The sequence below is a fragment of the Emys orbicularis genome, chromosome 11, assembly GCF_028017835.1.
Source record: "Emys orbicularis isolate rEmyOrb1 chromosome 11, rEmyOrb1.hap1, whole genome shotgun sequence".
NCBI classification, from domain to species: Eukaryota; Metazoa; Chordata; order Testudines; family Emydidae; genus Emys; species Emys orbicularis.
Window position 1 is genome coordinate 46,654,646 of NC_088693.1, and position 15,720 is coordinate 46,670,365.

At 40.0% G+C, this 15,720-nt stretch overlaps 1 protein-coding gene across 2 annotated transcripts in view; it reads right to left on the minus strand.

Moving 5' to 3' along the window:
* The window catches only part of PDE1A (phosphodiesterase 1A), a 259,510-nt gene that overhangs the window by 19,346 nt on the left and 224,444 nt on the right, over positions 1-15,720 (minus strand). For both annotated transcript variants that reach the window (XM_065413365.1, XM_065413366.1), the window contains exons 12-14: positions 14,165-14,285; positions 11,914-12,101; positions 366-647 (exon numbers count right to left, since the gene is read on the minus strand). In XM_065413365.1, the coding sequence (XP_065269437.1) occupies positions 366-647; positions 11,914-12,101; positions 14,165-14,285 (591 nt within the window). The remainder of the gene's footprint in view (positions 1-365; positions 648-11,913; positions 12,102-14,164; positions 14,286-15,720) is intronic.

Consider the following 15,720-nt stretch of genomic DNA (forward strand, 5'->3'; position numbering starts at 1 on the left):
GCAAAAGGAACCCTTAGCCCAATCCTTTATTGAAGGTCATTAATCCCAGAGGTAAAAATAGGCTGTAACTTGGCTATTTCACTGAAATCTTGCAACTTCATTCTTGCATTGTTGTTAGCAGTGAGCAGAAGCAGTCAACTCACTTGATCATTGTGGAGGAATCAAAAGAATCAACAAGTATTACAGACCATCTGGCATCCTACTCTGCTCATAAAGCAAAGCTATTGGAAAATACGAACTCCCTTCAGAAGCTAGATCCCTCCAGGAACTAATACCCACTCACACTTACGCATAAACACAACATCTGTCTCTAGATTTATTAGCATTTGATCCATGTGGGAATGTGGTTAATGACTATGGATTACCATATGATTCTGTGGTCTCCATAATATCACTGTCCTGTGGCTGTAGAAGCTCTGAGTCTGCATTATAAACTAAAAAGTTGATTTCCATTGGCTCAGCTGTGTTACTATCAGGGTACTGTAGTACAGAACCAGTGGGAACATTTGGTAGTGGAGTTGAGACAGGACAGGATTTACTAGACAGTACAAAATCTTCTCTACGTCTTGATGCTTTCTCCTGTATTCCTACATCTGCTCTTTTACTGTCTTGGTCTTTACTTCTGTTACTTTCTTTTCCTGATATGTCTGTAGGAAGGTGAATGAAAGAGAGAAGTAAACTTGCAACCACTCATCTGTAGAATAATTGTCTTATATGTGTAAGATGCATTTCTGGTTCAAGTTACTGTACCATTAGAGTGCCTACTAACAAACGTTGGTGAGTGCATAAGGGGAAAATAAAAAATTTAAATTGCAGTAAAGCAGTACATCAAGATTCAGCCTTCACTGCAACCACTTACAGATAATTAAAATTCTATAGTGCAAAACTCCAATAAATAAAATCTTTGATGAATCGAATTATTGTTTCTTTACTTATAGATAGACTAAAATAACTAAATTTGTTTATGTAATATCACCAGTAGCACTGAAGCAATTTAAAGCTAATAGTTTACCAAATTGGAGAGAGAAAACAAATCTAGCTTCAGTATGAACAATATCTATTAATGTCCCTCCTGACCTCTGTCAATGGGAAGGGAACCGGGTTTACAGTTGGTCTCTATAAAACCTTGCATATTTATGTTTTATCTTTCTAGAATCACCATTGCGTGGGCTCACATTTTTTGCAGGCCTCCGAACAGTTGTATGTCAAAAATTTGTGAACTAGAATCATCACTGTCAGTATGACAAATGTCTTACTAGAACAGAGAAAAGCTATAGATTTTTGCATTAGTGACATTTTTATGAACATATTTGTTCATGAAATTACATCACAGTGAATCACCTCCACTCAACTTCCCCATGACAGATAACATGAAGCTCGTGGCCAAGCAAAACATTTTTTTAGGAAACCTACAACTCCACTCTAGGGTCTTCATATTCCTCTTCTCCATACAGTTCTGTCTTTTGGGCTCACAAAAACTTGCCATTGTCTGCACAAACCCCATGGAAACTGGTGGTTAGGAGGTCTGTGAAACTTGAACTTTGAACAGACCTGACACTGGTCCACATTCAATTGTGTTCTGTGTTAATGAATGAGTACTGATTAACTACAACCTCATGTCTGCCAATGGTCAATGAATACTTTCTGCAAACTTTTTTACTTGTTATGGATAAGAGCAAATTAGATAGATAGATAGATAGATAGATAGATAGATAGATAGATAGATAGATAACTATTGTCCATGCTATATTTTAATAATCTGGCCCACATTAATTAAAGAACATTGGACAAAACAATGGAATTTTCTAGGACAGTCCCTAGTAAAATTTCCAAGAAAAACTCCAATGACATTTCTGCAAATGGGTGCAAACACTTGAAACCCAAACTTTGTCTATGGTTTGGTGAAACGATTTGACATAGGTACAATAGCTGTGTTTGAACACAGTCTTCTTCAAAATTCAGGGCCTGTACACCCATGCAAACTGGTTCTGATAAGGAAAAAGAATCCCTGGAAACAACTATATCACTTCTATGTAGTTAGTTTGTCCACAAGTAATTTATCTGGTATACAAAAAAGGCCCATTTCCAAATTGTCTTAAAAATTGATTTTTTTTCAAATTGTGATTTATTACCGTAACATACTTAATAAACACACAGCCAAAATACTTTAAAAAATTAAATATTTTTTAACAAATTGCAACATCCTCCATTGCCACTGAGATTCTAATCCTATTACCCCAGAATCCAAGCAATTCTGATGGAAGTGTTGACTTGCACTGCTGTCAAACATGAAGAAAGGTGAGAAAAATACCGACAACAATTCTTTCCGACAGAAATCACTGAAATGACATTGCAAGCAATAACATAATATGCTCTCTATGTAGGCTGACCAATAAGTAATTCTATATGCTATATATTCAGACAAACTTAAAATGAAAATCAAGGGATAAATCATAAGACATAAAGTAAATTCCAGAGGAATTTAACCTAACAAGCTTAATTTCCTGAAAGTATATCATAGTGCAAGTCATTCTGACTGACTTTCTACCACTTTCAATGCTAACAATAAATGTCAGTATCTCATAGCTATTTATAGCTTCCCACTTCCAGGTTATGAAACAAGTTTAATCACAGTATATGACATCACAAATGCCATAAATTCCACTGCAACCTGCGTAAGCCATGGTGCTTTCGATGTCACAGCATAGCATTATATATTTAGGGATACCTTCAGTAAACCGGGAAGTTCCAAGGATTTCATAGACAGACAAAATATTTGTTAAGGGTTAGTTAACACTTATTTGCGTATTGAATGCCCTCCGAGTTTGGTTATCATTATTATTTATTACTCTAGCACCCCAGGCAGAGAGTCCCATTGCACTAGATGCTGTACAGACACAGAACAAAAAGCCAGTCCCAGTCCCAAGTAGTTTACGATCTGAGCATAGACAAAAGACAATAAATGGATACAAATACACCCCCGGGTGAGTACAAGGAAACAATAAGACACATTGGTCCGTGTGATGGGCTGTGGTCTCAGCACCCCAGCAACCTAACTGTTGTCAAGTTTTCTGTAGGCATCATGTCAAAGGAGAGTTTTGAGGAGGGTTTTGGAGGAGAATAATGACTTTGTTTTTTGGATGTTTACAGGGAGCTTGTCCCATGCATGAGGAGCAACTTGATTAACAGAGGCATTCAGCACAGAAAGCTGGGCTTAATTCTGCTTTTATTTTTGCTTTACTGTTGAGTTTTAAAGTGGCAGTTGATTAAAAAGCCCAAGCAGCTCATAATAATTTAGAAAGTAGAAGAAATATTTAATAAGGAGCATATCTGGGAAATAGTTGTCCGTTGCCAAATAATTTTGCATATGGAATGGTATATTTTCCAATTTAATAACAATGATTTATAAATTATGGTTTACAACACTCAGAACGACAATGGACATTTCTATAACCTGTCAGCAAAGATCACACAGGGCAGGTTTCCTCTAGGATGGCAAAGAGATGTTAAAAAACACTCCTCATAATCAAGCTAACAGGATGGTCAAATGAGAATCATTAATAACAGATTAATCATTTTGCTGAGATTATTATTAGGGCTGCTTGAAAATTTTCCATGAAAACTGATTTTTATAGAAAATTGGGTTTTTAACCAACTAAATTTTTTCACAATAAAGGTCCGCTTTGTGAAGAAAATTTTGATTTTTTTTTAAACAAAATGAATGTCCAAAAACTTAAAAGCTTTTGGTTTTCAGTTTTCATCTGAAAACCAAAATATTTCAGCTGAAAATTTTCCATTTGGATATGTGGCTATAGTGTCTCATGGGAGTTGAGTCTGATTGCCTCATGTTCCTACTTGCTTTTATGGGCTGGGCTTCTGTACCTCAAAGTAGCACCCTGGAACCCCCATATTCACCATGGCGATGTTACTATGCCATGTTTTGTACAAAGTATCATAGTCTTGATCTGTTGAACAATAATATCCTGTTGGACTGTATGTACTATCATTGTATGTGAAGTTATGAAGAATTACTATGTGTTACTGAAATATGTTGCGAGGTTGGGAACACCCACAACCAGTCTTTCAGTTACAACAAAACTGTAGCAATCAATAGCCAGGCAGCGTTAATGGCTCCTCAACACACAATCCACTATCCTAAAGTCTTCTAGGAGAAAGCACGTGGGCAATGGAGACTGCCTGACCAATGGGGGCTGCCTAACCCCCCACATAGAACTATAGGACTGGAAGGGACCTCGAGAGGTCATCTAGTCCAATGGTTCTCAAAGCCGGTCCGCTGCTTGTTCAGGGAAAGCCCCTGGCGGGCCGGGCTGGTTTGTTTACCTGCCGCATCCGCAGGTTCAGCCAATCGCAGCTCCCACTGGCCGCAGTTCTCTGATCCAGGCCAACGGGGGCTGCGGGAAGTGGCGTGGGCCAAGGGATGTGCTGGCCGCCGCTTCCCGCCGCCCCCGTTGGCCTGGAGCGGCGAACCGTGGCCAGTGGGAGCTGCGATTGGCCGAACCTGTGGACGCGGCAGGTAAACAAACCGGCCCAGCCCGCCAGGGGCTTTCCCTGAACAAGCAGCGGACCAGCTTTGAGAACCACTGATCTAGTCCAGTCCCCTGGATCACATCAAAGCTCTTTCCAGCAAGCTGGAAGAAAATATAAGAGAGAGACAGTGGCATCATCACTTGGCCTCTCTCCAGCCCAGCCCCTGACTCAACACCTGGAGGAATATCTGGAGGACAAAGACTTTGAACTGGAAGGTAGTCCCGGTCTGTGTATTGAGGGTCTGTAACCTGCTTGTACCATCTGTCAGGGTAAGACACTGCTTGATTCAAATTGTGTTTAGTTTGTAGAACTTAGGCTGCACATTTATTTTTATTTCTTACGTAACCAACTTTGATCTCTATGCTTGCTACTTATAATAACTTAAAATCCATCTTTCTGTAGTTAATAAACCTATTTTACCTAAAACAGTGTGTTTTGGCTGAAGTGCTTGGGAAATCTCAGCTTAGTTTACAAAGGCTAGTGTTTGTGCACTCCACACTGAGGGAATGGAGAACTGGATAATGAACTTACACTGGCCAGGCTTCTGACCAGTGCAAGACAGTACAGTTCTGAGGTAAAAGACTGGGGAGCTGGGGGGAATTGGCTGGAGTCTCTCTATTGTTGGTTCATGAGTGGCTGGGAGAGCATTCATGTAACTCAGTTGGGTGTGTCCCTGCCCATGGATGGCTCTGTAAGTGCAGTATCTGCCAGAGGTATATAACTTGACATCAGCATCACAGTGTGAGGACCAGCCCAGGTTGGTGGGACGGAGGGCTCAGCTTTCTGACACTGCAGGTTGCACCCCAGGGACTCCTTCAGAGCTTCTCAACCAGACATTATCTCCCACAATACAGGATGGCCATGGAACTCCCATGACACACCACTTTCCCTCACCAAGAGAGGACCAAGACCATGATCCATTGTGTACCCTATGGAGAATAATGGGAGCACGGAGCACCCAAGTTACAACTCCCATGAGGCAGGATGCCATTATTTCAAAATCAAAATATTTCAGTTTTCATTTTTTTTGCTGAAAAGCCAATTGTCTGTGAGGGGGGAAAAAAGCATTTTCTGACCAGTTCTAATTACTATACATCATCTTTTGTGAACAATTATCACGTCTTGATACTTCCATTTCAATGACATTGTCCTTCTTTTAAAATAATATGTCTTCTAGCTACTGTTTTCTATATAATCATGTTTTATAGAATATATTTTCTTAATTAAAGTACAGGAATGTTGTAGGAAATAAGGCACTACTTCACTGGATGTACACACTGTGGAGTATGAATTGAAACCTCCAACAATTCAGTAGCATGCATGGCAGAGGAGTGTTTCTTAAAAGAAATTAGAGTAGACTGATAGAGTTCAGTGGAGTTACACCATCAGGGAATCTGGCCCAACATGTGAATTTAGTGTCCATAAAAGACAGAATTCCTTGGAGAATGACGTCTCCCGTCCTCCATTGCAAAGGAACAATACTAAGACCGGCAGCTATGCAAAGTTCCCTGTACTGCCGCACTCATGTCCCTTACTCTGATCAGTTCATTCAGAAGGTGTGAAACAGCAGCATGCTGCAGTAGAAAAGACACTGAACTGGATCTATTCCAAATTCTTCCATTGACTCACTATGTGACCGAAGGCAAGTCGCTTAACCTCACTGTGCCTCAGTTTGCTATCTGCACAATGCAGATAATTGTTTGCAGTGATGGTCTCAAGATACCAGAGACAGAAGTTGGGTGAGGTAATACCTTTCATTGGATCAACTTTTATTGGTGAAAGAGACAAGCTCGGTGTAGCTCAAAAACTTGTCTTTCCCTAACAGAAGTTGGTCCAATAAAAGATATCACCTCACCTATCTTTCCCTTCAGATGCAGATAATGATACTTAAGCACCGTTGTGCTTTTTGATCTATGGATGAAAAGTGCTATGCAGGTGCTAGGTATGATTATTTTTGTGGAACTGTATATTCAGTTGAAAATAACCGATTCCACCAATCACTGACAGTTTTTACTAATAAGCCTTAAATCCAAAAACCTTAAAAGGAAAAATGTCAACTTACAATTTACTTTTTATGTGAAAATCTCTTTGTTTCAACTTCTTTGTCCTGAGGAAAGCTACATTATATGAGTGATCTTATGTAGTATTTTTAACCTTTTGTCATAACATTTGTGTTATAGCCTGCTTTCTCAATAGATCAATAACTCCCAGTCCCTAAAATCAATTTAGAGATTATTTACTCTAATGGAGCAACCTATAAAACTTGTCGGAGTGTCTTTATAATCAAATTGTTATCAAGTATCATCGCTGCAATTATCAGCTGCCATCACTGCTATCTGTTGAAATATGCACAAGATTGAATAGTCTCTATTATAAAAGTGCTGAAGTGAACAAAGACAGATTATATAGTTACTAGGGGTTTGGAATATTAATTAAACATCAGGGCTTTCAAATTAGAATCCCAGATGTTTGATCATTATGATAATCCACTGTTAACTGCGTCCCCTTAAAGGCCTCAGAAACATTCCACTAATCCTCCAGTGGTGAAAGGTTGAAGACCCTTAGGCTATAGAGCACTGAGCTCCTATGCCATCAATTATATAAGACATGGCCTTTTTAGCAAAATAGAGTCATTCATTTAGTGGGCCTTCTGTTAAGGAAGCTCTTGAACAGCTGTCTAAGTAGGTTGTGTGTAAACACTTTCCTTACCAACAGGGGTCCTTTGCAAGATAAAGCACTTTGCTTTCCACACAAGCTGTTTACTCTGAATCAATATTCTAGAGTGTTAGTAACTATCTCTTCACAATGGGGCAGTGCAAGCAGCCCTGACTACTGATAGATCTTCATGCAAGCTGCCCATGACAACAACACCACCCGCTGGGCCTGGATCCCCTGCTCTGTTCTGCCCAGCCCAGGTACACAACGGACACTATCAGCCCCAAAACCTGGGCAGAGTTGCATCCCAGCAAGTGCTATAGCTTTCAAGATAACGTATCAGCCTGGTAGGGGGCAAGAGTTCAACTCCTACTCAGGAATTTTTAATTTCCTTCCTTTTTTAAAATTTAATTTAATTTGTACCTGTTTGTTATTATTTTTAAGAGAGGCCATTCCTCCCAAGCCCATGGAACTGAGTTGGCAGTGTGGAAAGCAGTGTCCTGTGTGTGCAGTCTACAGGCAGGAGTGCAGACGGCCCTTTTCAGCAGCAGACGTGCTACTGTCACAGTCAACTTGGGAAGCACGTATGAAGATCTCTGCTAACAGCAGGAATGGCTGCTAGCACAGATCTTCCATGATAATAGATATAGTCTTCTTAATAATACATCCAGCTCTTTATGGTTTCTAATAAATTATCCAGCTGAGAAGGACAGTGGCAATGGAACACCCCTGTTGCCTGCTAGTGATTTACTGACAGTATTTCCTTCCTCACTACATGCTAAAGTTAATATATGGATAAGACTCAACTTCAGTAGTAAACCCAGAGCAACCTCAGAACTTTACAAGAAGCAACAGAGATAGAGACAGCAGCATAAGATCTAAAAGTGCCATAGATCACACCACAAACAGCAGAAGTTTGAAGAATGCAGGTAGACCTCTAACTAGGCCGAGGTTGAGGTAAAATAAGACGCTTCTGAATAGTCACCTAAAGCTCAAGTCAAACTTGTGTGGGGTCTGAAAGGAATTTAGTTAACTTTCTTTTTTCCCCACACAACTGTCCTTCTGGATTCCAGGCAAGCACAATGGGCCCAACCCAACTCGCACTGAAGTCAACAGACAAACTTACATTCACTCCAATGGGGCTCGACTGGGGCCTAAATGAGTAGCATCAAAGCACTATTTTATGATACTATAACTGCTTGTGACATTTGCAGCCCAACCAGAAGCAGGAAGTATTGGAAGAATGAATGACATGTGGCAGATGTTGGTTACATCTCTTAATGCCCTACTGGAAGGTGCTTAGATACTACAGTGAGGAAAGCAATATAATAACCTGTGTAAAGCAGAAGTCTCACAAGAAAGCTAGTTCTTGCAAGATTTTTGAGTCTGGTTTTGGAGGCCCAAGAGCACCATGTAAGTTGACTTGGTTCTTTTCTTTGGTGCCTGTGATGGGGTGTGCACCCCACACCAGCCCTGGTAAGGTAAATGAGGGTTTGAGAGGCCAGTTAGGTCACCTGGCATCACAGGAGAGAAGAAGGGCCAGGGCCAACGGATAATGAAGCCCAGCTGGGAAAGGGTTGGGAAAGCACTACAAAACCAGGAGGCTGAAAGCAGAATGGGGTTACAGGGACAGTTACAGTGAAGCCTCCAGGAACAAGAGGAAGTCCAGGGGAAGAGTAAGTCCTGGGATATTGTCCAGGAATAGCCCGAGGAGGGGCTGAATATTGTCCAGAGAAGGTATCTAGACAGTGGTCCTGTAGGACTTCATAATCCCAGAAGGGGTGGACTAAACAGTGACCTGGCCAGAGGGCCAAGTTACCAGAAGAAAGATCATCACAGAGTGAGCAATGAGCAGCAAGAGGGATGCACCAATGATGCAAAGGATTCCTAAACCTAAATGCAAGGAGAAGCACTAGCGGTAAGTGGTAACCCCCTTGCAGTAACTTTCACTTGTGTACCAGAATTTAAGCTTCCATTTTAAAAACAATAAGTCCCCAACCCTTACGGCTGTGAAGATAACCCTGAGCAGTGCAAAGGGTTTGGACTATAAAGCAAAATCTGGTCAATGGTCTTTAAACACCTTTTCTCTCCTCTAAAGAGAAAGAAAATAGGGCCTTTAAACTGTCTGCAAGCAAAATAGCGCCAACCCCTCCCCCCCCCCGAGATTTATGCTGAAGATATTAGCACTGCCTCTGCGAGGAGCCAAACCTCTCCAGTAAAGCCATTACATGCTCATTTCCCATTCCCCTTGCTGCTAGCTTGCACTTCCTTTTTATATGGCTCCAGGCTGGAGACTCAGGTTCTAGCTGTTTTGCAGTTCTTCTGGGTAACCCTTGCCTCTTTCTGTATAGAACCCCAAGGTTATCTAACCCAGATACCCTCTTGCCCTTTCCAAGATGCAGATGGATACTATAGCCTATCACAACAGCTACCAATCCTCATCATGGAATCAAGTATATGATGTTCAACCATCTAACATGTATCCACTTTGTGCCTACCAATACACAACATGAGACTCAGCGGACCCATATGTTTCCTACAAATGTTACAGTGAAACTCCAGTACACATTTCAATAGACTAAGCACTCTATTGAGATGACATTTGCAGGGTGTTTATTCATAGTAGTAGTTAGTAAATATCATGAGCCATTTCAGTTTACTTAAATTCCCTGTAAGCTTGGCTTAAGGACCATGCATGCTAAACTGTCAATTTCTGTTCAGAAGGATTAAAGTGCATGATAGCACAGATGGTGTTCAGCTGAGAGGTTTCGATTTCAGCCTATCCGAAGAAGTAGTGACATGTAAGCATGTAATTGTTCAAAGCAGAGGTAGAAGCCACAAAAAGAGTATTCAGAGGCTTGGTTACAAATACTAAGGGTGTTTATGACTTCAGTATTGTGGTACAAGTGCTGTTCCAATACGACATTCTTCCTATATAGGGCACCTTTAATATTTATCTGCTACAATTCTTAGATAGTGAACTACACCCCTGTGCAGAAGGCCAGCATAAGATATATAGACCATTAAATTCCCATTTAAACGGTTCAGGCCTTAAAAAGGCCTTGTGCTGTCACTCTGCACAGAGGAATTCCAGCCAGAAACAGTAATAGGTATACTCCAAAATATGTTAAATCTAAGCCCATATACATGTTTATGGAGTATGACTCATTCATTCATAGTTTGTAATATTCTTTCTTAATTTTATTTTTAAAAAGGTAAACAGAGGCAATGACTGCAACACTCAAACATAATAACTGATTTAATAGCTCTGTAATGCAATCTAATTCCAAATATGCTTAGCAAAACAAGTAAGCAAGAAAACCAAACTTCCAACCCTCAGACAGGACGAAAGATTACAAAAACTGGGCACAATACCTTATCAACTGGGGAGACCATGCTATATATTAAACATCAGATTATCAAACAGACAACAACCATAACCACCTCAGCATGAAACTGAGTAGTGAACGATGACCCCAAACACAGCATAATGAGGATTCTGCATACAGTTCAACTGAAAGAAGCCAAATCTATTCATAAATCTGTTTAGCCTTTTACATATGACTTCTGCATATCTAGATATTTTTAATGAACTGTTACTCCAGTGATTTATAATGAAGAGGCTTTTTTCTATGATCAGAATAACCTTGCAGCAGAGTGGCTCTAAGGAGCATAGCTTATTGTAGTGACAAGCTGTACTAGGAAGGTACTATAGCCCAAATACATTATGTCTGATTCAAATTCCACCTTGAGCTCATCTGTCAAAACAGCATTTATTCCGGAGAAGACAACTAATCAAAACTGAATAACCATTGGCTAACCCTATAACTGAGTGACTTATTTTTTTACACTTTCAGCAGACAGCTAAAGGGTCATTTTTCAACCTTGTTGGGGTCTGGTGCATTCTGTGACTGCCCAGATGTTTAGATCCATAGATCCACGTAAATGATTTTTAGAGTGGTATCCCAAGTAGACTGAAATACTACATTTTGCTTCCCACAACAAACAAAGCCACTTTTAATCCTGCATCTTAACTTATAAGTTTCTTAAGATTTATAGCCTGATCCTCCATTATTTTGAGCACAAAGCTTCCATTAACATTTTGGCCCTGTTGAATATAACCACATCGTTGTAACAATTTGCAATAAATTTTTTTGGACAATGGAGTACCAAGGTACGCAGCACATTTCCTATACTGCAGCTTATAAAAGTCTTCCCAATTCATATTTAATCTTGCCATGGCAGGCATAGAATACTTTGAACCTGTGATTTTGGCTAATACAGTATGTATTCAAAGTGGACAGCAGTCTGAACGTTATAATTGAATGTAGGACATTGCATAATTTCCCCTCCCCCCCAGCCCTTTTCTAAATGGCACCTTCTGAAGAAGTGGCTGTTGAGAAGCACAGTGCTTTACTATGGAGTGTCTGGCATTTCTTCTCCTCCCCCGCTCACACAAATCTATTTGTGTTTCACAGGACAAAACAAACAAACAGGATTAGTATTGCACAGAAAGAATTGCAAACATATGTAATAAGCTGAAAAGCGAAGCCACCACTGCAAACATTATAAATAAGAAATATGCACGTAAGACAACTAGATGCATTTTTAAAGATCAATGGGGGTTTGAAGGATAAAATGAACATGTGCTGTAGGTAGAGGAGGGTTTCGGAAATAACTTAGAGGCTATTCCCCATGGGTTTATCATACCTTGCACAGCTAACTCTTTCCATCTTTCTTTGTTTTCTTGAATGATCTGCACCAAGTTGTCCTTAAAGCTTGATAGGTCTACCGTTGCTAAAGAATTGTCTGTGGAAGTCCCTCCATCACTTGTAGTACTTTTAACACTGGGTCTTCTTTGTACATCAGCATTGCTTACTGCTCCCAAGCTATGCTGGCTAGAGAAATAAGAAAACTCTACATTATGAAAAGAGTTGAGGGTCTCCATTACATAAAAATAGCTCATTCACATTGATTCCTTAGGATCTATATGTAAATCACTAACTAGAAAACTGGCCTTAGTCAAGGAAAGTATAAGACACATTTCCTTATGAAACAAGTTGTTTCCTGTGAACAATTCTTAATGCCACATTTCTAGGAAATTACTACGAAAATGGAGCAGTGCTCCAACCTCCTGGCTAAGTACTTGGAAGAATTTTAACACACCAAGTTTGTAGCACCTTTCTCTTCAACCCTTTGAAATGAGTGGGGCTGTTCTGGAGAGACATCTGTTGCTGATCCATGCCAGAAAAGCAATACATGACAGAGCAAATTCTGCTTTCAGATGCATGTGGTTGGCTCCAATTGCGAACATACCACAGGAGCTCTGTGCATGTTATCTAAAGGCAGGATTTGGTTCAATTACCTTCAACCCCACTGCTTCAAAACACACCAGTAAAGCAGGACTAAGTGTTAAGAAATGTGTTGAAATATTAACATCAAAATTTGGCATTATCTGCCAAGCAACAGTTAGTGCATCAGGTCAGAAAGTGTGTGTGTGTACATGTGAGAAATTGATATATTTAAAATTAATTCTCTTAACACCAAAGGGTGGGGCCTATTTTGTGGCCATGCCCCAACTCATGTCATACCAGTTTTTGTTTTCCACATAATACTGCTTGCCTAATATGATCTCAAAGATTTAGCACAAAAGAGTAAATGCTTGTATGCACATAAATGGGCTCCAATTTTCCCAACAAAGAAAAAGTACAGTTACAAGTAACATTTCATTGAAAGTATAAGTACGGTGTAAGGAACTGAAAATTAGAACTTCCCTGTGCCCCAGAGGTGTTAAATGGAAAGGACATGGTGTATTTCTAATGTTTTTTTCAGTCAACAACTTAAAATGTACTCCATATGTAATGCCGACAGATCCCGGTCGTCGGCGGGTGGGATCGAACCTGGGACCTCTGGTTGCATGAGCCTCTACTGCATGAGCTAAAAACCAACTGACTGTTAGCGAAGGCTGTAGAAAAGACTCATTTTATCTCTCTCTTTAAGTGGTCTCAGTGCCACTAGATAGGACAGAACTCCACACCCAGAAGGTGTATGGGCTACACATACATTAGTGGTTTCCAGCTACTGGTATATGTGCATCAATGCTGGTACAGACTTCAGTGTATAATATTCTAGGCTCCCCATTCCTTCTATAGGGCCTACTTCTGCATCCCTTATTTAAGCAAATCTCCCTTTGCAGTCAGTGGTAGTTTTGTACAAACAAGGCCTGCAGGATCAGGTGCCTAATGTTAAACCTCTGTGCAAGACCCAGTAGAATGCCTCTGCTCACCTCTCATTCAGTTATGCACACTAATGTGAAACTGGGGGTTGAAGCTGCCTGAACTCCAATTGGAGTAAAAGTGAGCTGTTAAATAGTAGGTAACACCACTGATGTCTTAGTCTAGCACAGTTGCCCAAGGTGGTTGGGAACACTGCCCGCAACAGAAATGCACAAAGAATAAGTTAAACCTAAAAAGCGAAGTTATAGCCACATCATTCTGACACTACCAAATCTAACCAATACACTAAGGAATTATTGCACTGCAGTGTTTTTATAGTGGTATACTACAGTGAAGGGTTAAATCCACACATTAAAAAGAAAATGTGATAATAGACACTTGCTGGGTTTTGCTTTAAGAAGAAATGGCCCAGTATCTTTTATGATGGAAGAGAACCAGCAAACATTTTCTTTTTGTATGTCCAGAAGAAAATTCAACTTCAAGTCCTTAGAGGTGGGTACTTTGTTCTTTATTGTGTTTTTTGCCCTTCCATGCACATAGTGTCCTTGTCCAGTACAGGAACATAGTAGACAGCTGCAATTACAAGATATTGCCACTAGGTGGTAACACAGTATAACTATTCACATCAGACTTCTGCAATATGAACAGATTAGAAAATAATTATGCTGCTGTTGCTAATGCTTAGTTACAAAGAAACACAAAGTAAAAGGAGAAAATGTTCAAACCTGTGTGCCCCAAAGGCAGAACTTTCAGACTTTGAAGCTTCCTCTATAAGAGGAATAATAATTTTCTCCATTGAGTCCGTTAGAAGAGAAAACGTGGGCTCTACTATGAAATCAATGAAACCTGAAAAGCAGAACGAGATTAATTCAGGTTGTACATTTTTCTGGGTCTCAAAGCCAATGACTAGTCTCTGTCTTTATTCACAAACTGGCTCCAACTTCAGAAACCACAGATTAGCAAAACTCTAAAGAGAAATCAAAGGGGTAGCCGTGTTAGTCTGGATCTGTAAAAGCAGCAAAGAGTCCTGTGGCACCTTATAGACTAACAGACGTATAGGAGCATGAGCTTTCGTGGGTGAATACCCACGTCTTCGGATGCATGTAGTGGAAATTTCATACCTACCCCTGGAAATTTCTACTACATGCATCCGAAGAAGTGGGTATTCACCCACGAAAGCTCATGCTCCTATATGTCTGTTAGTCTATAAGGTGCCACAGGACTCTTTGCTGCTTCTAAAGAGAAATGTCACCCAATGATATCCATAATGTCTGATCAAGTCAGAAAAAATTGGACTTCTAGGTTTTAATATCAGGATAATATTCTGAATACAAATGCAATCCAGATTCAATATACTTGAGATCTTTTTTTCTCTCTCAGTGTAATTTCCATAGTTATTAGTCTGCTGAGGAAAACAAAAAAACACCTGGAGAGGTACAGAAGTAATTAAATGCTAATATTTACAGTTTTTCACTCCTGTCTTCACTGAACCCTGTGCATTTCACAATAAGCTTTTCATTGGAGATTGCGATTAATTACTGAATAAAAGTGAAGCCATGACAGAGCCAATGGGCAAGAAGTCAGTCTACCAATGTTACCATTTAGCGCCTCATGCCAATGAGTCAATATTCCAAATTGCTGTTTATTATTCTGTGGAAGTAAAGTGTTATTTCACAGTGTGTAGGAGTGTTCTGTCAAATCAGTGAAGAGAACAAGTAATATCCCTGGGAGACAGCATTCATCCCACAGCTCTAAGATGTCAGCACTGAACAATGTACTTTACATTTTAAAGTGCTCATCAAGGTAGAGAATGACATAGCTAGAGAGAATAGGCATTATCTTCTGCTGAGCACTTAACAGACAAAATTTAGGTAGAACATGAGATTTGCTATGGATTTCACACTCTAATGTGCCACAGCACAAAGGTGAGCAACAGGTATAAGCTCAAGTACATTGCCACTTGAGTCTGGTTGGAAATGGAATGGGAGATGTATTAAATTACAAGATAATACTGGAGGATACTGTTCAGTTCAAGGATATGACATCTTAACATATAGGATCTCCCAGTCCCAGGATTATTTGTGGGTGACATGTTGACATTTGTGAAAGGCACTTTTCAAGGCATACTTTCCTCAGCAAACTTTTAGAGTTCATACCTGTTATTGGCCCCATAAAACTTTAAAGTAATTATTTTTATCCCTATTTTACAGATGATGGGGAAAGGCAAGGGCCTGCATTTCACCTTTGAAAAATCAGGCCCTAATTCACTATCCCAAGGCTA